Genomic DNA, 22,516 nt, shown 5'->3' with positions numbered 1-22,516 from the left:
TGGTGACAAATGACTACTGCAGCGCAATCTGCAGCCTTGGACATTTACCGTAAATTAAGCAAGGTAACATTTATGCTAGGTACAGCCTTAATTAATCTAAAAAACGTAATACTTTTAAACTTTTTGTTACGAGTTTCAGGCACTGTTTTTACTATAATTTAGACAAGTTCGGCGGGCCGGATTAAAAACCCTAACGGGCCGTATATGGCCCGCGCGCTGTAGTTTGCCCATCCCTGATCAAGACATTACTTCTATCAGGCTTTGAGAAACTCTGATTTGCAGCAATTATTTTCTTTTTAAGTGGAGTAAAAATAATAACCTTGTTTGATTGACTTTAAGTAAGAGTCTATTGTTACGCTTGCATTTCAAAGTCATACTGAGAGGTACTCATTTTTTATTACCTTAGCTTTGTGACACGGAGTGGGGTAAAGGGTGCAATATGTATTACACTGTAACAATGTAATCTTTGAATGATGTATTTCCTCCGCCAATGATCCTTCCTCGGGAAAATGGCAGATTTGCCTTCCATTACACCAAACCCCTGCAATCATGCAATTATAAACATATACATTATGTGGATTACTGTTGGCTTTAGCCACAGGTGGTTCTGCAAATACAGATCAAACAAAGTGTCGATCATAGTGACACTGTGACATTTACAATCACGTTGTTTTGTTTTCCACTGTAAAATGCGGAAATGCGGCAGCACTTTGCACATTACTGTTTCGTTATGGTTTGTGTTGATATATCTGAATTCTTTGCATGTGCTTTATGCATTTTTTAAAGCAAATTCTCCAATTTTCCATTCCCCAGGGAAGTTCTTCAACCTCAATCTGACAGTGTGTCGCCATGCGTGAATATGGATTCTGGAATCTGAATCTGAATCACCCTGATCACCCTGATTCAGGTCCATCAGCAGATGCAAAGTAGGCTGCCCTTTTGTTCTGACACCAAACAAACCATCCACTATGACATGATGTTGACGGATGTTAATTTTACACCTCTTCCAACTTCACAGGTTGCTGTCATGTATGCAGACACAGTTCATTACTGGTGTTGAGGAAAGACTCCAAAGCAGACAATGATAACAGTGCGGACCCCTCCATGGGGATCATGCGAATAACACATTTTCAGACAGTCAGCAGACTGTCAGGAAAGGCAGGCAAAAGAACTGGGGATGAGTGTGGGAAAAACAAATGATGTGTATGAAACTGAATTTAGACATTGTTATGTGCATCAAATACAACTGAAATGTCTCAAGAGAAATATAAAGACTGGGTGCATTTGCTGAAATCCATACAGTATCCTGAAAAAAGAAAATCATGTGTGTGTGATAGAGATTAGACAGAATAAGAAGTTATCATATTTAAAAGTTTCATGCTGTTATATGCTTAGTCAACATGTGAGACTGATGACACAATTGAAGCACAGACAACCTGGGGTCAATCAGGTCAACAGACACAGCAAGTCAGCTTCATCTAGGAGATCTGGCTGGCACAGATTTTAGGACTTGGGAAACTCCTTATCACAGAAGTAATTTAGGACTTCAAACTCCTTCACAGGAAGAGGTCATTAGCTAGGTGACAAATGTATCCGTTCATGGAAAACACAATATTTTATTGCTCGCAACTGTTGGGGCTCAGAACGTTCCAGCGGTGTTGCAAGAAATCTATGTTTTACTAATGTATCACTAACATTTGCATTTACTCGAAATAAATATCTTGGCAGAGGGCTGCATAATTCAGACGTCTGTCATGAATGGTTGCGTCCCCTGCAGGCAGTACGGACAATCTTTCTTGTCCATAGTCTTTGTCCACAGTGTCTGACTGTCATATCTCTGACAGTGTGTACGGTGGTAAGAAAGAGAGAGGGGGGAGAGAGAGAGAGAGAGAGAGAGAGAGAGAGAGAGAGAGAGAGAGAGAGAGAGAGAGAGAGAGAGAGAGAGAGAGAGAGAGAGAGAGAGAGAGAGAGAGAGAGAGAGAGATTGAGCGAGTTTGAGTGAGAGAGAGCGAGAGAGGAGAGAGAGAGAGAGAGAGAGAGAGAGAGAGAGAGAGAGAGAGAGAGAGAGAGAGAGAGAGAGAGAAGAGAGAGAGAGAGAGAGAGAGAGAGAGAGAGAGAGAGAGAGAGAGAGAGAGAGAGAGAGAGAGAGAGAGAGAGAGAGAGAGAGAGAGAGAGAGAGAGAGAGAGAGAGAGAGAGAGAGAGAGAGAGAGAGAGAGAGAGAGTGGGAGATTGAGCGATATATATATATATATATATATATATATATATATATATATATATATATATATATATATATATATATATATATATAGAGAGAGAGAGAGAGAGAGAGAGAGAGAGAGAGAGAGAGAGAGAGAGAGAGAGAGAGAGAGAGAGAGAGAGAGAGAGAGAGAGAGAGACAGACAGACAGACAGACAGACAGACAGACAGAGAGAGAGAGAGAGAGAGAGAGAGAGAGAGAGAGAGAGAGAGAGAGAGAGAGAGAGAGAGAGAGAGAGAGAGAGAGAGAGAGAGAGAGAGAGAGAGAGAGAGAGAGAGATGAGTGGTTTGTGGCTTGTTTGCAGTGTCCAGGGAACTTAAACCAGACTCAGGAAGAGGGACTGCTGCTCCAGGCTGATATGTGTGTTAAGGAAGTGGATGCAACGCAGGGGCAAGAGTCAACCTCCATGCAGGAAAGGCCTGTGGCGGTAATGACATTTATCGATGTTCAGGGTGGTGGTACTCAGCTCCTGTGTGAAATAGTATTTTGTTGTGGCCTCCTTGCAGGCATAACTGTGCAGCTCTGCAGGCCACCGAGTCCTTATTATCATGAGTAATACAGAGTATCCATGCACTAGTCAGAAAGGTTTTGACATGACTTCATTCCTCCTTTTTTTGTATTTACATTGTCAGAAAAAAAGAAAAAAATATGGCTTGCCAAAAATCATTGGGGGAGAAGGACCCAAGAATAAACCTTTGTGGACAAGAAAGGGATGGCTCTGATGGTTTACCATGTTCAACCCTAAAGCGAGTTTGGGTGCCATTCTATTTGACATTCTGGAACTTTTTGTATTTGTTGGCACAGAGGTTTAATAGTTAGCAAATCTGCTTCAGGGTTTTACTATCACCCGAGGCTGTTACTTATGGATTTTTTGGGTCTTTTATGGGAATTGCAATTTCCACCCATATTCCAAGAGGGTGTGTGTTAGATTAATTGAAGACACTACATTGCGTTCTCAAATGTGATACCTTGGCTTACGAACTTAATTGGTTCCCAGACAGAGTGTGTAAGGCGAAAAGTGTGTATCCCAAAAAATAATATCCCATAAGGTCCCCATAAAACATAATTTTCTACTTTCTAATTTTCTAAGCCTCAAAACTACACGAAATATACCTTATTTTATGTATAATTAATGTGTTATAGTATCATAATGAAAGAACTAAACTGTACTTTATAATAAAGTCGTTTTATTTACATTTGTGATGGTTGTTGATGGCTTGATGGAATGGAGTGACCGGTTTCATCAGCATTAAACACTTGATGAGGAACATAACCTTCTTCTTTCAGCATCTTGAGGGATTATCCCTTGTAGGTACTTTCTCTGTGATAATTTTATCTAGTTCCTCATCAATTGTGTTTTGTTTAGCTGGGTTGATAGCTTTTTGCATCAAGTGTACAGATGGCTTGTGCGCGTTGTTTGTGGAGCCTGATTGATGGATATTCTAACCTTGAAGTCTACACTCTGCCTTTGAACTATCAAAGTTGAAACTCTCTCACTGTCGTCTTCCTGTCTCTTTAATGTTTAACCCCCCCCCCCCTCACTGCTGCATTCTTGACCAATCACGTGGCTTTAACCAAAGACTGGGGGCGGGGAATAGAGGACAAAACAGTCGACTGCCATTTTGTTGTTAGAAGAACGGGCTCGTTCGTGAACGACACATCACTCATTGAGGCAGCTCCGTGTATGAAAAAGGTTCGTATGCCTAGGTAAAGTTCATATGCCAAGGAAACATTTTCATCAATGTAACGTTCGTAAACCGAAAAGTTCGTAAGCCAAGGGGTTCGTAAACCGAGGTATCACTGTAATGGGCGTTTGCGACCCAAAGGAACATGCCCCACTCTTTATATGAAAAAGAATGCAATTGCATATTCACTGCAGTAGTTGGCAGTGGCAACATCATTGGCAGATTTTGTCATCTTTATTCACTTTAAGTTGTTGGGTTTCTTTTTACTGATTATATCCACACACACAGCACAGAACACGATACAGCATATGAAGTGGAGTGAACAAAAGGGGTGTTCACACAGCTACTTTTATTCCGGTATGGCTGCCCCCATCGAGCCTTCACATGTACAAGGCTATTCTGGTTTCACCTCTGAAAGCAACTTAAACTAGAGCAAATGTGACCCTGCTCAGCAAGTGGTTTAATGTTTTACTCCGGAGTAAATGCTAGTTGGCGGTGCAGCACTGATATACAGTAAAGTGGGATGTGTGAACTCTACAGGGGTTAACTTACTACATTACAGAAGTAGACTCTCTCTCTCTCTCTCTCTCTCTCTCTCTCTCTCTCTCTCTCTCTCTCTCTCTCTCTCTCTCTCTCTCTCTCTCTCTCTCTCTCTCTCTCTCTCTCTCTCTCTCACCCATTTATTATATCTGATAGACCACAACATTGATTTATCTGGAGAAATATAAACTGCTATTTTACGATGTCACAAACAAGGCGGGGAGAAGGAAGTATACTTTACGCATCAGCATGTTTTGTTTCAGGATTATTACATTCGTGTTACTTCGCCACAGAAACTGCCGTGCTGCACCAGAGTTAACATGCATCTCTTTAGTAAGCAGCCTTACACCTGTGAACGCTCCACAAAATGTACACTGCTATAAGATATGTTGTGCTATAAGCACAACAAAATACATCAGTGCAGCAGTGATGCAAATACAAAATTCCGGGTGTCACTCGGAAACACCGAAGTGGAAAATTATTTCACAGGGGTGAAAACAAAGGTTGAGAGAGATGAACAAACAATTTAATTAAGTATATTTTATTGTAAATTAATCAATATTTCCTTTTTTGTTTTCTGTCATGTTAAAATAGACACAGTTACGCATAGGTAACTATTTTATTTTTTTAAACCACTTTTTCCTCAGGACGTTGACGTCATGCTGCAGCCTATGTCCATGGTCTTCAGGTAGGAGGAATGATACACCCTGACCTAGTCAGCCAGGACATACAAAGACGAACAACCATTCATACTCACGGTCACATCTATGGACAATTTAGCATCCAATGAGTCTACATCTCATGTTTTAGAAAGTAAGAGGAAACCAGATTACCCAGAGAACACCCACACAGGCATGGGGAGAACATGCAAGTTCCAACCAAAAGGTCAGGGCCAGAATCAGGAGGTAAACCACCATGCAGAAGTACACAAAACGTTTTAGATACATTCATGCATGGATACATTATCTGATCCACTTCCTCCAGTCTATATCCTTACAGTCTATAGATGAGAAGATTTCTTCAGCCGTCATCTGTACAAAAGTGAAGGTTTGGGACGTTTCGCCTCCTATCCAAGAGGCTTCGTCAGCGAACTAAAGTCTGACTGGTCGTATCGGCCCCATTTATATGTCCCTAATGTCCAGACATGGTGGCGCCGGACACAGCTATGATAGGTCCCTACTCTCAGGTTGGGGGGGCAGAGGACCCCTCCCTGTGGCCCCACTGATTGTTCCTACATTCCTGACTAACGACTGGCCTATTACCCCCCACTCCCACCGGTATCACCTCATCAGCATAACGACCCTCATCAGCATTACGAAAGTTGCCTAACCTGTTTTGCCTAAGCAGGCTATTGTATGAACGATCCAAATTGAACCTCACCCCACCAGACCGGTTTAATGAAGGATTTTGTTGTTTTATAAGAATCGCTTCTTTTGCCCCCCTTTCAAACCACCTATGTTCTTTCGCTAAGATTTTAACCTCATTGTCATCAAATGAGTGGTTGCTAGCTTTTAGGTGCAAATGTACTGCCGATTGAGGTCCACTTATATTATCCCTGCGATGTTGATAAAGTCTTTTTTTTGAGAATTTGTTGAGTCTCCCCAATGTACTGCTCTTTACAATTTTCATTCTTACAATGTATGGAATAAACTACATTATTTTGTTTTTCATTTGGTAGCCTATCTTTTGGATGCACTAATTTTTGCCTTAATGTGTTTATCGGATTGAAATAAGTAGGAATTTTATGTTGCCAAAGGACTCTTTGTAATTTTTCAGAAACTCCTGCAATGTGCGGTACTGCTACTCCTCTCCTTTTTGTATCTTGAGAATTATTGGTTTAATTCCCTATTCTTACTTTCTGACATTTGTTGAATGACCACTGAGTGTATCCACAGTTAGTGAGTGCTCTCCTGATATGTTTTGACTCCTTTTCTCTATTGAATTTCTTGTTTCTTAATTATGACAAAAGTATCGTCCACATATCTAAACCAGTGTCTAGGTTTTGTCCCTGGGAAGGATGTGAGGGCCTGTTTCTCCATTTCTTCCATGTAAAGATTAGCCACTATGGGTGAAACTGGTGAGCCCATAGCACAACCATGAATTTGTTTATAAATGTTTTCCCGAAATTGAAAATACGTAGTATTAAGGCAGATTTCTAATAATTGGCAGATGTGATCCGGTTTAAGTTTGGTTCATTCATGCAGAGAAACATCCGCCAGCAGCCTCGTCCTCACCACTGAGACTGCTGCTGGGGTTGGGACAGATGTAAAGAGAGAAGTCACATCGTATGATGCCAAAGTTTCCTCAGGTTCCAATATGAGGTCTTTGATCCTCTCTACAAACCCTGTGGTGTTCTCTACGTGATATTCTGTGTTACCAACCAACGGAGCTAAAGTAGTTTTTAAATATTTGGCTACATTGTATGTAGAGGAGTCAATGCTACAAACAATGGGGGAACCCTTCTTTATGTATTTTTGGCAGGCCATAGATACATGGCGTGGCCTCTCCCGGTTATAATCTAAAATACATCTGTTTGTCTATATGTTTTCCTTTCTCTAACTTTTGGAGACAGTCAATCATTTCTTTCTTGTATCTATTGGAAGGGTCCCTTTTTAGTTGCTCATACGTGTTAGAATCACTGATTAACCTATTTATTTTGTCTTCATAATCCAATGTGTTCAGAAGCACTGTGCATCTTCCCTTGTCTTCTGGCAAAATAGTAATATTTTTGTCTTTTTGTAGAGTAGTTAACGCCTTTCTCTCTTCTAATGTTATGTTGGACGGAGGAAGTTTGGCACTACTGAGAAGAGCTGATATTTTAATGCGTAGATCATCTGCCTCTGCATACGAAAGTTTGTTATTTTTAATAGCCGATTCAGTAGCTGTGATGTAATCTATTGTAGGTATAGTTTTAGGAGTCACTGAGAAATTTAAACCTTTGGTAAGTACCGCCTTTTCTGTCTCTGAAAGATCTCTGTCTGACAAATTTTTGATCCAATTCTCCCTTGCAAACTGTTCATTCCTAATTTTTTTCTTATAAAACAACAAAATCCTTCATTAAACCGGTCTGGTGGGGTGAGGTTCAATTTGGATCGTTCATACAATAGCCTGCTTAGGCAAAACAGGTTAGGCAACTTTCGTAATGCTGATGAGGGTCGTTATGCTGATGAGGTGATACCGGTGGGAGTGGGGGTAATAGGCCAGTCGTTAGTCAGGAATGTAGGAACAATCAGTGGGGCCTCAGGGAGGGGTCCTCTGCCCCCCCAACCTGAGAGTAGGGACCTATCATAGCTGTGTCCGGCGCCACCATGTCTGGACATTAGGGACATATAAATGGGGCCGATACGACCAGTCAGACTTTAGTTCGCTGACGAAGCCTCTTGGATAGGAGGCGAAACGTCCGAAACCTTCACTTTTGTACAGATGACGGCTGAAGAAACCTTCTCATCGATGGACCACTCCTGTACGACTGAGAGCTTACACAGACGGCTTACAGTCTATACCACAGTCGTCTGGCAGTAAGAAGAGGGACGTGTCTTTAATTAGTTTTCGTGAAAAGAAGCACATGAACATGAGGTTTTATTTAATTGTAGTTGCTGTGGTGAAAGGTATTGTAATTTTATTTATGGTTTTATTGTTCTGGTGTTAATTGTTCCATTGTTCTTTTTATTGTAAAGTATAATTGGGTGCTTTGAAAGGTGCTTGCAAATTAAGTGTATTATTGTAATTATTGGAATCTTCTTCTTAATCAATGTAAATATGTTGCCAATTTTTAAAACAGGATCATTTACAATGTGATGAATTGAAAACATGTTTAAACATTTGAAACATTTGTAATTATTTCCTTCCACAAATGTTCAGATTTGAAGCATGTGTGAAATTGCCCTGCTCATGTAATCACACTTTCTGATGGAGACCACATATGGACTTGCAAAATGAAAAAAAAATAAATAAATACAATGTGAATCTGTCACCTCGTACATTTTCACTCAATTGTATACAAATCACTTTCGAACCTGAAAGAAGACATGAGTGAAACTTGGATGAATAAAGATGGTCTTTAGTGGTGATATATAATGGTTAACATGAGTTGTTTGTTTTATGGCCCTCCCTCAAGTCTGCCTCTCTATTGTTCTGTACAGTGCGACACATGTTGTCATTTCCTCCATTCTTCCAAAGCTGTCCTATTTTCCTTACAGAGACGACCACAACTTCAGACTTCAGCCAAACATTTGAAAGAAGCAATAGCAAACATACATTGGTAGCAAAATTATGGAAATAATAATAATAATAATAATAATAATAATAATAATAATAATAATAATAATAATAATAATAATAATAATACATTTCATTTATGAGTGCCTTTCAAAACTCTCAGTCTCTTTACAGTCAAAGGATCAGTTTTTCTGTGGGTAAGCAGCGGCAGCCACATACGCCAGCGTTCACTCAACCCGGAAAAGAAATACATAGAAAGTTAGATAGCTAGTTAGATAGTTAATCTATAGCAAATAGCTAGCTAGCTAGGTAGCCAGCTCGGTAACCCGCGAGATAGCTAGCTAGGTATCCAGCCAGATAGTACATAACCTCAGCGCCTGCTGGAAAAGATCCTGAAAGTGAGTATGGTCTCTACCGTGTGGCTGCTGGCTGCAGGAAATTAAAAACTGGGAAATTACTTTTTTTTTTAGTAAAGCTAACATGATAAATAACTATGATGTTTTGAGAATAATGCTGCCACACACTTTTGATTTGTAATCTGCTGTTTATTAAGAGTTTCTGAAAATGATGTGTGTATGGCTGGATGAGATTGGATAGGTTAGGTCTGTGTAAGCTCTCAATCGTACAGGCATGGTCCCTCGATGAAAAGGTTTCTTCAGCCGTCATCTGTACTTCTTTGAATGTGTCGGATGTTTCACTCCTAATTTCCTGGGGAAACTAAACTTCTTATCTTTTCGGCTTTCCCTTTCAGGGGTCGCCACAGTGAATCAGTATCCTCCATCTAACCCGTTTTTGTGCATCCTCTTCTCTCACACCAGCTACCTTCATGTCCTCTTTGACAACATTCATAAACCTCCACTTATGTGTTCCTTTCAGTCTCCTGCCTGGGTGTTCAAGGCTCAGCATCCTTCTTCCGATATGGTCAGTCTCTCTTCTCTGGACACATGTCCATATCATCTCAGTCATGGCCTCTCTGACTTTCTCTCCAAAGCCTCTAATATGAGTTGTCCCTCTGATATACCCAATCCTGATCCTATCCAACGTGGTCACTCCCGAAGAAAACCTCAACGTCTTCAGCTCTGCTACCTCCAGCTCTGCTTCCTGTCTTTTCATCAGTGGCACTGTCTCCAGTCCACCCATCATGGCTGGTCTGAACCACTGTTCGATACACTTTTACTTTCATCCTAGCTGAAACCCTTCTATCACACCTGACATTTTTCTCCAGCCGTTCCAGCCTGCCTGGACACGCTTCTTCACCTCTTTTCCACACGCTCCATTGCTCTCCACAGTTGGACCCAAATACTTAAAATCCTCCACCTTTTTTTATTTCTTCTCCCTTTAACATTTTCTACTTCTTTCGTTTCTTTACCCTTCCTTTCACAACTTTGCTCGTTACACCAGCAGTCTTTCCAGATTTGATGAGATCTGCAATTTGTCTTTTTTCTACTCGCGTTCGATTTTACGACACCCCTGCCTAGCTGTGCAAGTTATGTCATTAAACCACGACTCGGGTTTAGATTTTGGGAGCACAGTTTTAGAAAGAGCCACCAATTCCAAGATGGCATAGCATGATGAGTTGAACCAGAAGGTGACTTTCTCTGTGTTGGATGAGGTGACGCAAAGTTTATGAGAAGCATCAGAGAACTGACTAATGAAAATGAAAGAAACTACTGAATTTTTTATTCACATTCAGAATAAACACAAGTAGAAAATAAGAAAACATAAAACTCAACTTGTGTATATAGTATGTTAAATGAGTCAAGTACAAACAGCAATGGAAAGAACAGAAAATGGAAAAAACAACATACAAAGTACCCAAAAAAGTACCAAAGAGCCATTAACAAGTAGGAACACTGCAGTCAACAAAACAGTATAACAATTGACACACACTGCCCTCACATTGATGAGGACAGTGCCTGCAAATGAGCAATGTTTTGTGCTCATCTTTTCCCTGTGAGCAAAGGTATAACCAGTGTCTGAAAAATGTCTGCCGGACGCCCGGGGCGTGTAACTTTTACGTCGGGCGTACAACTTACAAAACGTCTGCGCCCGGGTGGCCGACAACGTCTTTAAGAAGAAAAAAAAGAAAAAAAAAAGGGTTTTTTTTTCAAATCAAACGTTTGCTTTATCCAATAAAGCAAACGATTTTGGAATCAGAATAAATTATTCAGATTTTGAAATCTTCTTTCGGTTTGGAAATGTTGGAATTTCGGTTAGTTGGCGCACACCGCCATTGAGCAAGAACCACTTCCATGCCTGCCACACACAAGTCAGGCAAATGTACCACGACTCCATGAGCGACTGTATGCGGGAACATTCAGAATGAAAAGGGAAGAGTGACTTAGGGAGGGAAGCAGATATAATGAGCATCAACCAGTGTTCAGGAAGTGGCTCTATTGTTTTCAGGGTCACCTATTTTTTCCTTTTTCAGAGCCGCCTACTCTCTATTCTGCCCAAAACGTTGTCCAACAAAACGTCTAGCTGCACAAAAGGATACCTTATATGTTTTCTCTTCCCTCACTTAAAAATGATTATGAAAACTTCTACTGAGCATATTTTACATAGAGTCCCGGGCATATAGCTATATTTTACGTTTTAAAACTCGCGCTGAATATTCAGGAAGTCTTGTTTTCGAGTTGATGACAATGCCTGTCGTGACGTCACGTCTGGAACGCCCCTGACCGAGAAAGTGACACACAATGCATTTTGGGTACTTTGTTTGGTCTGAAAACTTCGTGTAGATCCGTGTTGATGGCGAAATTAGAAGGAAAACACATAAATAACGCGATGGTGAATCGTGTGTTGCACCAAGACAACTACAGTAAAGTCTCGTTATATCGATATCGGATATATCGATAGTCCCGGTTATATCGATACTATTTCTATGCACGCACGGAGAAAATTACATGCAAACAGGGTCGGATATATCGATAGTCCCGGTTATATCGATATTTTTTCGGACTCCCTTGGATATCGATATAACGAGACTTTACTGTATTTAGTATTCGCTGACACAAATTCCCAGCTGACAAATCAGCCCATTTCCAACGGAGCTTGGGCGCCATCTTCTGCATTTTTTGGGTGCTACATTGCTGTCATTGATGGCTCGAATTGATAAGGGAGGACATGTTGATCCGTGTTGATGGCGAAATTAGAAAGAATACACATAAGTAACGCGATGGTGAATCGTTGTGTGTTGCACCAAGACAACTATTTAGTATTCGCTGACACAAATTCCCAGCTGACAAATCAGCCCATTTCCAACGGAGCTTGGGCGCCATCTTCTGCATTTTTTGGGTGCTACATTGCTGTCATTGATGGCTCGAATTGATAAGGGAGGACATGTTGATCCGTGTTGATGGCGAAATTAGAAAGAATACACATAAGTAACGCGATGGTGAATCGTTGTGTGTTACACCAAGACTACTATTTGATTCTAGTTGACACACATTCCCAGCATACAAATCAGCCCATTTCCAACAGAGCTTGTGCACCATCTTGTGCATTTTCTGGGACGCCACATTGGAGTCCTGATGGCTTGAATTGAAACAAAAGGACTTCTTTAATCAATTGCAAACATTTGTGCTTTCCTCTTCAGAACTATTTGAATCATATTCATAACTGGATGAGTAATCTTCTCCGAATCTGAAGCCATTGTTTTGATTCTAGAGCAAGACAAAGACGTCCTGGCGTGACGTCACGAACAAGGGGGAGGGACCTTCTGAAACTCGCCATTTCAGGGGTCATTTTGAAGTTGTTTTGGGACACTTTAACTCGTTTTATTTGACTAAAAATATCAGCCTGCATGTTTTGGGTATTTCAGATGCTATAAAACGATACCCAATATGTACAGAAGTGAATGCGCATACCTCTCAAAAAGTCAGTGTTTTCAACTGTACATCTTAGACACTCTGAAATGCCTCACACTGGAAAGGATGGGGAGGGCCCTTTTGTGTTCCAATGCATAAACCAAGGTTTGATAAATTTGATGTGATGGTATGACCTCAACACCGACAAATACCCTTGGAATGAACTACAAGGGAGATTGTGATCACAAATTTGGGTTGCGTCTACACTGAAGGAACGAAACTCAGTTGGATTCCAAAGATTCCTTGCAGTTGCAATTTGTGGGATAATAAAAAGGAGGGCAGAGAATCTGTCCATTTAATTTCAATAGCACTTACACTGTTCTGGTTTGTAGGAAGCTGGAAATTAACCATTTTGACTTTCTGGAATAAGTGGCATACAACTTGGGCGTGTGGTCACGCAATCACAAGGCAGGGGAGGCAGTGCAATATTTTTTTTTCATCGACTGAATTACTATTTTGTGAAAGTGGTATAACGAGGTGTCCACAAACCTTAATATCATTCAACCCAACAGCGCCCACTACATTCAAGGACCATAAACACCAGGTGGGAGGGACCACACTTTAGTTCCCAAGTTGTTCATTAACAACCCTTCAGGGAAGTAGCTGCAGTGAACGCCTCCTTCAACCTTTGCACTCTACGTTGCAGTTTTACAATAGACACGTTGTGAATGTGAAAGCTGTGACCCTACATACGGCACATAAAATGTACAAAGTTCGTCGTGGAGTTACTGGTGATCAGGTATTGAAAGCCTCTGAAATTTGTGTGTTGCCTTGATTGCTCATTGTTGTTTTCTGTTGTTTCATGAGCTATTTACCATAGATGAATCTATGCCAGGTTGGTTTATTTAGTGTGATGATTTTTCATTGCATATGTTCAAAGTCTGCTCCCTATAATTTTCTTAATGTATAGTAATATATATTTTGTGACACTATTGAATCAAGCAAATTGTTAAAGGACAACCGACGTCCCTTTTTTCCTAACTGACATCAGAAAAACGTTTTATAGCATCTAAAATACCCAAAACACGCAGTATGATATTTTTATTCAAATGCAAAACACCAATGAAAATGACTTAAAGTGTCCAAAATCTGCAAATAATTGAGCTGCGAATTGGGCATTTTCAGAAAGTCCCGCCCCCAGTTTGTGACGTCACATCAAGATGTCTTGCATTGCTGGAGAATAAAAACAATGGCTTCAGATTCAGATAATATGCTTTCTTGTTTCACATCCAGTTATAAATATGATTCAAATAGTTCTGAAGAGGAAAGCATACATGTTTGCAATCAATTAAATAATTTATTCCGTGCCATTTTGAGGCAACATTGGGGGGAAATGTATCACCCAAAAAGAGGCAGAAAATGGCGTCCAAGCTCCTGTGAGGAATTATTCAGCCCGTTTCCACAAGCTGATAAATTCCTTCCATGGAGCTTGGTCGCCCTCTTCTGGCGGCTTGGTGCAACACGAGGTTTTCAGACCAAACGAGTACAGCAAAATACATTGACGTGATGAAAGGACTGCTACAATGTGTCTTTTTTTCAGTCAGGGGCACTCCTTCAGTGATGTCACGCACAGACTCGTCACCAACAAAAAAAAACAAGACTTCCTGAATATTCAGCTCGAGTCTTAAAACGTAAAATATAGCTATATGGGCTGGAATCTTTGTACAATACGCTCAGTAGAAGTCATTTGAATCCATTTTACAAATTATGGACACAACTTGTCCGGAGACGTCGGTTGTCCTTTAAACAATCACAAACGTTGCCTTTTTGCCATCATGTTGATTTGACATGCTGGCATTCTACTTTTATTGTTTATACACTGAAGAATACTGAATCATGCACTCCTCGACGCAAAATTAAAGGTAACCAGGCAGGTACTTAAACTGAACTAACACTAAACCATTATTGTATTTGGTTATAATGCTGAGTATACTGGGTGGTGTTTTCAAGGATCGCTCTGGCAGATGAGACTTATTGTCACTTCACTTCCGTCAATGAATCCGCCTTCATCAATCATGTCAGTTGGTGAGGTGGTCTGATAAACTCATCTTCTGCTCAACTTTAAATCCAACCACATGCATTTTCATAATTAGAATCTGATCAGAATCAGAATCATCTTTGTTGCCAGGTATTTAGAACACACAAGGAATTTGTATCCGGTAGAACACACTGCACTAGTCTTCTTCTTCTTTTCCTTTCGCCTTTTCCCTTCAGGGGTCGCCACAGCGAATCAATGTCCTCCATCTAACCCGGTTTTCTGCATCCTCCTCTCCCACACCAGCTACCTTCATGTCCTCTTGGACCACATCCATAAACCTCCTCTTCGGTCTTCCTCCCGTTCTCCTGCCTGGCAGTTCAAGGCTCAGCATCCTTGTCCCGATATAGTCACTCTCTCTCCTCCAAACCATATCAGTCTGGCCTCTCTGACTTTCTCTCCAAAGCCTCTAATATGAGTTGTCCCTCTAATGTACTCATTCCTGATCATATCCAATCTGGTCACTCCCAAAGAAAACCTCAACATCTTCAGCTCTGCTACCTCCAGCTTTGCTTCCTGTCTTTTCTTCAGTGGCACTGTCTCCAGTCCAAACATCATGGCTGGTCTCACCACCGTTTTATACACTTTTCCTTTATTCCTAGCTGAAACCCTTCGATCACACATCACACCTGACATGTTTCTCCAGACTGCCTGGACACGCTTCTTCACCTGTTTTCCACACTCTCCATTGCTCTGGACAGTTGGACCAAGGACCATCAACAGGGATGAGGGAGGTTACATGCTCTCTACTAATTGGGGGGGTATCCTGGAGGGACGAGCGGACAGCGGGGGTCGTGGCTTGCCTGTCAGATCTGACAGGTAGGTCACGCCCTCATAGCAACACCAGCTGAAAATGGCGCTTCACAACAACATCCGTGACACTCTGACGAAGGCGGAAGTATACGCCAAAACTTGTCAGGTATTTGAACACCTATAATACACTGTCTGTAAGTAAAGAATCTGCTTTAAATTAAATTATATACTTGCTGTGACTGATCTTCATTCCTCTCCTTTCGAGGGCATATCTCCACCTCTCTAGTTTCTCCGCCACCTGTTCCTCGTTCTCGCCACAGATCACGATGTCATCTGCAAACATCATGGTCCAAGGAGATTTTTGTCTAACATCGTCTGTCAGCCTGTCCATCACCATAGCAAATAAGAAGGGGCTGAGAGCTGACCCCTGGTGGAGTCCCAACTTCACCTTGAAATCCTCCGTCATACCTCCAGCACACCTCACAACTGTCTTACAGTCATGATACATGTCTTGCACCGCTCTAATATATTATTCCTAGCTGAAACCCTTCGATCACACATCACACCTGACATTTTTCTCCAGCCGCTCCAGCCTGCCTGGACACACTTCTTCACCCATTTTCCACATTCTCCATTGCTCTGGACAGTTGACCCCAAGTACTTAAAATCCTCCACCTTCTTTATCTCTTCCCCCTGTAGCATCACTCTTGCACTTGGATCCCTCTCATTCACACACATGTATTCCGTCTTGCTGCGACTGATCTTCATTCCTCTCCTTTCCAGGGCATATCTCCACATCTCTAGTTTCTCCACCACCCGTTCCCTGTTCTCGCTACAGATCACAATGTCATCTGCAAACATCATGGTACAAGGAGATTCTTGTCTAACATCGTCTGTCAGCCTGTCCATCACCATAGCAAACAAGAAGGGGCTCAGAGCTGACCCCTGGTGGAGTCCCACCTCCACCTTGAATTCCTCAGTCACACCGACAGCACACCTTACAACTGTCTTACAGTCATGATACATCTCTTGCACCGCTCTGACATACTTTTCCGTCACTCCAGACTTCCTCGTGCAATGTCACAGCTCTTCTCTGGGCACCCTGTCATACGCTTTCTCCAGATCTACAAAGACACAATGCAATTCCTTCTGACCTTCTCTGTACTTCTCTATCACCATTGTCTAAAGCAAACCCTGCGCCTGTCGTACTCTTTTTTTGGCATGAAGCCATATTGCTGGAATAGAACAATAAATCCAAATCTCGCAAACAACTATGCCCATAATACTGTACTTATTTTTTGGACTTTGAAGAGAGAATAACAGTGATGTGGGTTTGGGACAGCTTTCTGTGTAACAAAGTGGACACCTAGGACATACAGTATGGAGAAGCACTGCTTATTCTGAGATTAATTTTCTTTCTTTTGTTAAAAATTATTAGGTGCTCCTCAATCATCTTTAATGAGAGTTTGTTACTTCTTTGACAGGGTCTAAACCTTACACTTAAAGGACAACAGACACCATTTTTTTGTTTCCTAACTGGCATAAAAAAAACGTTTTATAGCATCTAAAATACCCAAAACACGCAGGCCGATATTTTTAGTCAAATGTAAAACACCAATAAAATTGAGTTAAAGTGTCCCAAAACTACTTCAAAATGACCTCAGAAAGTTTCCCTTTCAGAAGGTCCCGGCCCCTTGTTCGTGATGTCACGCCAGGACATCTTGCCTTGCTCGAGAATCAAAACAATGGCTTCATATTCGGAGAAGATGCTTTCTTGTTACTCATCCAGTTATACGTCTGTGTAAGCTCTCAGTCGTACAGGAGTGGTGCATCGATGAAAAGGTTTCTTCAGCCATCATCTGTACTTCTTTGAAGGTGTCGGACGTTTCGCTTCTTATCCAAGAAATTTCATCAGCAAACTAAAGTCTTACTTAGAGCCTAAACTACCAGTAAGACTTTAGTTTACTGACGAAGTTTCTTGGATAAGAAGCGAAACGTCCGACACCTTCAAAGAAGTACAGATGACGGCTGAAGAAACCTTTTCATCGATCATCCAGTGATGAATATGATTCAAATAGTTCTGAAGAGGAAACCATAAATGTTTGCAATTGATTAAAGAAGTCCTTCCAGATCAATTCGAGCAGTCAGGACTCCAATGTAGCGTCCCAGAAAATGCACAAGATGGCACCCAAGCTCTGTTGGAAATGGGCTGATTTGTCTGCTGGGAATTTGTGTCAACTAGTATCAAATAATAGTCTTGGTGCAACACACAACAATTCACCATCACATTATGTATGTGTTTTCCTTCTAATTTCGCCATCAACACGGATCAACACAATGTTTTCAGACAAAACAAAGTACCCAAAATGCATTGTGTGTCGCTTTCTCGGTCAGGGCATTCCAGAAGTGACGTCACGTCTGGAATCGTCACCAACTCGAAAACAAGACTTCCTGAATATTCAGCGCGAGTCTTCAAACGTAAAATATAGCTACATGCGGTGGAATCTTTATAAATAATATGCTCAGTAAAAGTCATTTCAAGTGATTTTACAAAATATGGACAAAACTTGTCCAGAGGGGTCGGTTGTCCTTTAATGTCTATCAGTTTTGAGTAGCCTATGGATAGGGAATGGTAGTGTATTTTACGCTGTTTTGACACTATTAAAATGACTGTAACATTAACAACACAGTTCTTACCATTCTGATCTACCGTGTTGTTGGAATCCCATATCCCACAAAAATAAATCTCTTCACAGTATTTAGTGTCAGAAAGACTTTAGCAGGAGGGTCACAGAGTACAAGAGCCTTCCTCTTTGCAACACAGTTCTGTCATGGTTCTTTTCTTCAGAGAGCCCTTGACAGAGCAAGATCATTTCATTTCTGGATTCCAGAAATCCATAGACTCCATTTCATGATGACACGGTTACATGTGAGATATTTAGAATAATTATTGTCTTTGCATGACTGAACAATAAAATATTTATAAACTGACAAATTATTCAGTTATTAAAAAACGATTTCTTTACAGAGTGTCATTGTAAATATAAGCAATGAAGAGGATAATACAGGTTTATGTCAATTTACTGTATGTTTTCTCTCTCAATCATAATAACATAAGGATCATCTACTCCTTTTGTGTTTTCCACGATGACACCGAAGGGTCTTCTGACATTCAACCGTGCCCTCTAGTGGAATTCTGTGGCTACAACACAATTGCCAGTCAACAGAGAAGATGCAGCATCTCAGGGAAGCAAGTACGACCTGTTAAAACCGACAATTAGAGCAACATATCCATAACTGCTACTGTCAGCTGGACTTCATGATGGAAACTGGCTGAATGAAATACTAGGAAACATGGGATAACCGTATATAATCCAAGATAAAACACTGCAAGTCTTACTCAAGAAACTGCAAATTGAGTCACAGAGGAAAGGACACTTCTCAAGCAAAAACAAAAAAAAACAGATGGAGGCATTGGCAAATATAAGCACATTACCCACAGGGACACCAAACGGTAAGGGAAATCTCGTAAATGTAGAAAGCAATTTTTATTTATGATTATTGGAAAACAAAACTGTTTCCTTCTTTCTGCTGTAATTGATGGAAAGGGTGTGATTCTTCTTTCTCAGACACAAGAAAGACCATCTCTCAAAGGTGGGAGTTCTTGGTAGCCGTCCTGACCATTGCCGTCTCCCTTTTCATTCTGATGGCCCTCTTGGCTAAGTGTCAAGTTTTTCGGCGCTATCTGGGAAGTTATAGGCACACTCGGTTGAGGGAAACAGAGACACTCAGCCAGTGTCAGCAGTCAGGTTGGTCCTCATCCCACTTCACTTCATGTTTCAAAATTGTTAGTCTTTTGTTAGTGAAACAAAAAAAAACAAAAAAATAAGCTATATATATATATATATATATATATATATATATATATATATATATATATATATATATATATATATATATATATATATATATATATATATATATATATATAGTATATATGCTTCGAGCATCGAGACGGGCAGGAGGGAGGGGGCACACAGAGGCAGAGGGAGGAAGAGGATCTGAGGGAACGAGAAGAAATAGAAATTTGAAAAAGTCAGATAGGTATGGGGGCAAGGTTATGGATAGCTTTAAATGTATGAAGAAGAATGTTAACGTTGATTCTATATTTGACCAGGATACAGTGGAGCTTTGGAGGATGGGGTGATGTGTGAGAGGATGAGGTTCTAGTGATGATCCGGGCTGAAGAATTCTGGACAAGTTGAAGTTTGTTGAGGAGTTTCTGAGGGACATGAAAGAGAAGTGAATTGCAATAGTCAATCCGGGAGGTGACAAGACTATGAACGAAGATAGCAGTGTTGTGAGGAGTGAGAGATGGGCGAAGACGATTGATATTGCGTAGGTGGAAGTACGCAGACCGGCTTAAGTTATTTATATTACCATATATATTACCATGTGATAATTTACCAACCAGGCGGCCCGGTAGTCGAGTGGTTAGCACACCGGCTTCACAGTGCAGAGGTCGCCGGTTCCTGTCCCGGTCCGGCCTCCCTGGGTGGAGTTTGCATGTTCTCCCCAGACCCGCGTGGGTTTTCTCCGGGTCCTCCGGTTTCCTCCCACACTCCAAAAACATGCATGGCAGGCAGATTGACCACTCCAAATTGTCCCTAGGTGTGAGTGTGAGAGTGACTGTTGTATGTCTTTCTTTGCCCTGCGATTGGCTGGCAACCAATTCAGGGAGTCCCCCGCCTCATGCCCGAAGACCGCTGAGATAGGCTCCAGCAACCCCCGCGACCCTAATGAGGAATAAGCGGTACGGAAAATGAGATGAGAGAATTTACCAACCAACAAACAAACAAACAAACAAATATCCATGTCACCATCTGCAACATTAAATAATATGCTAAGATTAGCTGGACAAGTTTAGGTTGTACTATACCTCCCATTGAAAGTCACACTGTCAGCTCAGATAGACTTCAGCTGACATGTGACACTCGTGTGGGTAAAGGAGAAATGAATATCTAGAAAAAAAGACAATCATCATTCCAATGGTACAAACCGCCAATTTTGGCCACGGCATTATTAGTCCCCGTATGAGCTTATAAAAAGCCTTTCAGAAAAAGTCTTCAATCATACATATACACTGTGCACTCCAACACGAACAGTACATCAGTCCATCTTCATTGTCTATATAAGAACTAACAACATTTTCATGATGGTGTCTAGGTCAGGAGGTGGACTATGTCATACATGGGGAATGTGAAATGCACCGTCATCATGCTGTGAGTGCTGAGGAGGACGATGGCTTCATTGAGGACAACTACATCCCAACATGTGAAAGAATGCGAGCTGAAAGAGCAGCAGAGAACATGGATGATATGGAGGACACAGAGGAAGAACTGGATGAAAGTGAATTCCCCATTAGTTAGAAATCGAGTGATGTTTGACCTAATTTGCTGAACAAAATCCATGCAACTTCAATTGAAACCCATGTCCAAGTGAACCCCTCGACCCCTCATGTCCACTTTTTTAGTTTTTGCATACTGTAATGACCAACAAGGTAGTTATTACTGTACTTAAAGCTTTCTGAAATTACCAAGTGGTTTATTGCACTTTTCTTTTTACAACAGAATGACGATAACTATCATTCGAGTGTGAGGCCTATAAAATAGAATTTTAAATACACACCCAGAGGAACATGCTTCGTTTATTCAACGTTTTCAGAGAAGGAAGATGTGTTGCTTTGTGTAAGCGGGTTCAGTAAATGATACAACTTCTGGATCGAGTTGAGGTTTTTTATTAGGACTGCCGTCTTGGTCGGAGGGATAAGGCAATTGACATGTGTGCCTCTCGTAGACTCTCATACGACTACCTTCAACAGAACGGGACTGTTCTGTGTCAGGTCCAACCAAGGTCATACAACGTTCAGACAGAGGGAGGTGCTGTTTTAAGAAGAAACCACTGAGATCTCAAAGAACCAGCCATAGCAAGTCAACAAAATAGATTGTTGGAACAGAGACGATTGTAAGACCTCTACTTCCAGGACATGCTATCCGAAAATCATCAAGGACAGTGAAACCACCCGAGAGACTGATTGAAACCATTTCACATGTTTTTCTAAGTGATTATATGGTGAAAAGATGATGTGAATGTTTCATGTGAATGTTTCATTTATTGTTGGAAAATTTGGAAAGACTTTATTCAAGTTTAAATTTGCTAATTACTGCCATAATTAAATTCATTACAAGTAAATAATTAAAGGACATCCGACATCATTTTTTTGTTTCCTAACTGACATCAGAAAAAACGTTTTATGGTATCTATAATACCCAAAACACGCAGGCTGATATTGTTAGTCAAATGCAAAACACCAATAAAAATGACTTAGTGTCCCAAAACTGCCACAAAATGAGCACGGAATTGAAGGTATTCAGAAAGTCCCGCACCTTTGTTTGTGACGTTACCATTGGTCACACACTGCCTTGCTCCAGAATCAAAGCAATGGCTTTAGAGAGTTCAGATTCATAGAATATGCTTATGCAGTTATGAATATGATTCAAATTGTTCTGAAGAGGAAAGCATAAATGTTTGCAATCGATGAAAGAAGTCCTTCTGTATCAATTCGAGCCGTCTGGACTTCAATGTAGCGCCCAGAAAATGCACAAGATGGCGCATAAGCTCCATTGGAAATAGCTAATTTGTCCGCTGGGAATTTGTGTAAATTTACCCACTCTTTATGCGTGTTAACGTAATTGAAGACGAAACACAACGATTCACCATTGCGTCATTTATGTTGTTTTTGTCACGTTTTGCGAGGTGGTGATGGCAGATGTGGATCCCAAAAAGCAGGCGGGAGGGAGCAGTAGGTTGTGTTTGAAAAATTGTATTAAAATAAAGTCAACAGGAACAAAATCTAAAATGTTAAAAATCATATGGACAGAAAAATACAAAGTATCAAAAGAAAACCAATAGTAAAAGTCCGCCAAGGCTAAACACACACATGCACAGCATACAATGCATACAATTGCGTACAAAGCATGCATGCACATTGCATACAACATGCACAACCCATACAAAAAACAATGACCCGACCACGAATAATCACTGATTGGGAACGACCAGCACCTGTGAGGCAGCAGGCAGGGCTGAGAGCGC

At 41.0% G+C, this 22,516-nt stretch overlaps 1 protein-coding gene across 2 annotated transcripts; it reads left to right on the top strand.

The window, feature by feature from the left end:
- Nucleotides 1–5,149: 5,149 nt before the first annotated feature.
- lg07h1orf210 (linkage group 07 C1orf210 homolog) lies at nt 5,150–21,732 on the top strand. 2 transcript variants are annotated; one of them, XM_089001557.1, is made up of 4 exons: nt 5,150–5,174; nt 18,521–18,875; nt 18,991–19,170; nt 20,588–21,732. In XM_089001557.1, the coding sequence occupies exons 2-4, from the start codon at nt 18,827–18,829 to the stop codon at nt 20,788–20,790; spliced, it is 432 nt and encodes a 143-aa protein (XP_088857683.1). In that variant the 5' UTR covers nt 5,150–5,174; nt 18,521–18,826; the 3' UTR covers nt 20,791–21,732. The 2 variants fall into 2 exon arrangements, with proteins under 2 accessions (XP_088857683.1, XP_088857682.1); XM_089001556.1 differs by lacking the exon at nt 5,150–5,174 and adding an exon at nt 13,172–13,312.
- The last annotated feature ends 784 nt before the right edge of the window (nt 21,733–22,516 follow it).

Source organism: Hippocampus bargibanti, linkage group LG07 (assembly GCF_051943395.1).
Source record: "Hippocampus bargibanti isolate YZ-2025 linkage group LG07, ASM5194339v1, whole genome shotgun sequence".
NCBI lineage: Eukaryota > Metazoa > Chordata > Actinopteri > Syngnathiformes > Syngnathidae > Hippocampus > Hippocampus bargibanti.
The sequence above is the reverse complement of the archived record's forward strand: the minus strand, read 5'-3'. Positions and strand labels throughout refer to the sequence as shown.

What these genes read in the sequence shown, in the direction of transcription:
- lg07h1orf210 (XM_089001557.1), top strand. Translation starts at nt 18,827, where the DNA reads ATGGAGGCATTGGCAAATATAAGCACATTACCCACAGGGACACCAAAC. An exon ending in ACCCACAGGGACACCAAACG is followed by an intron (nt 18,876 to 18,990) that starts GTAAGGGAAATC and finishes CTTCTTTCTCAG; the next exon opens with ACACAAGAAAGACCATCTCT. An exon ending in CAGCCAGTGTCAGCAGTCAG is followed by an intron (nt 19,171 to 20,587) that starts GTTGGTCCTCAT and finishes GATGGTGTCTAG; the next exon opens with GTCAGGAGGTGGACTATGTC.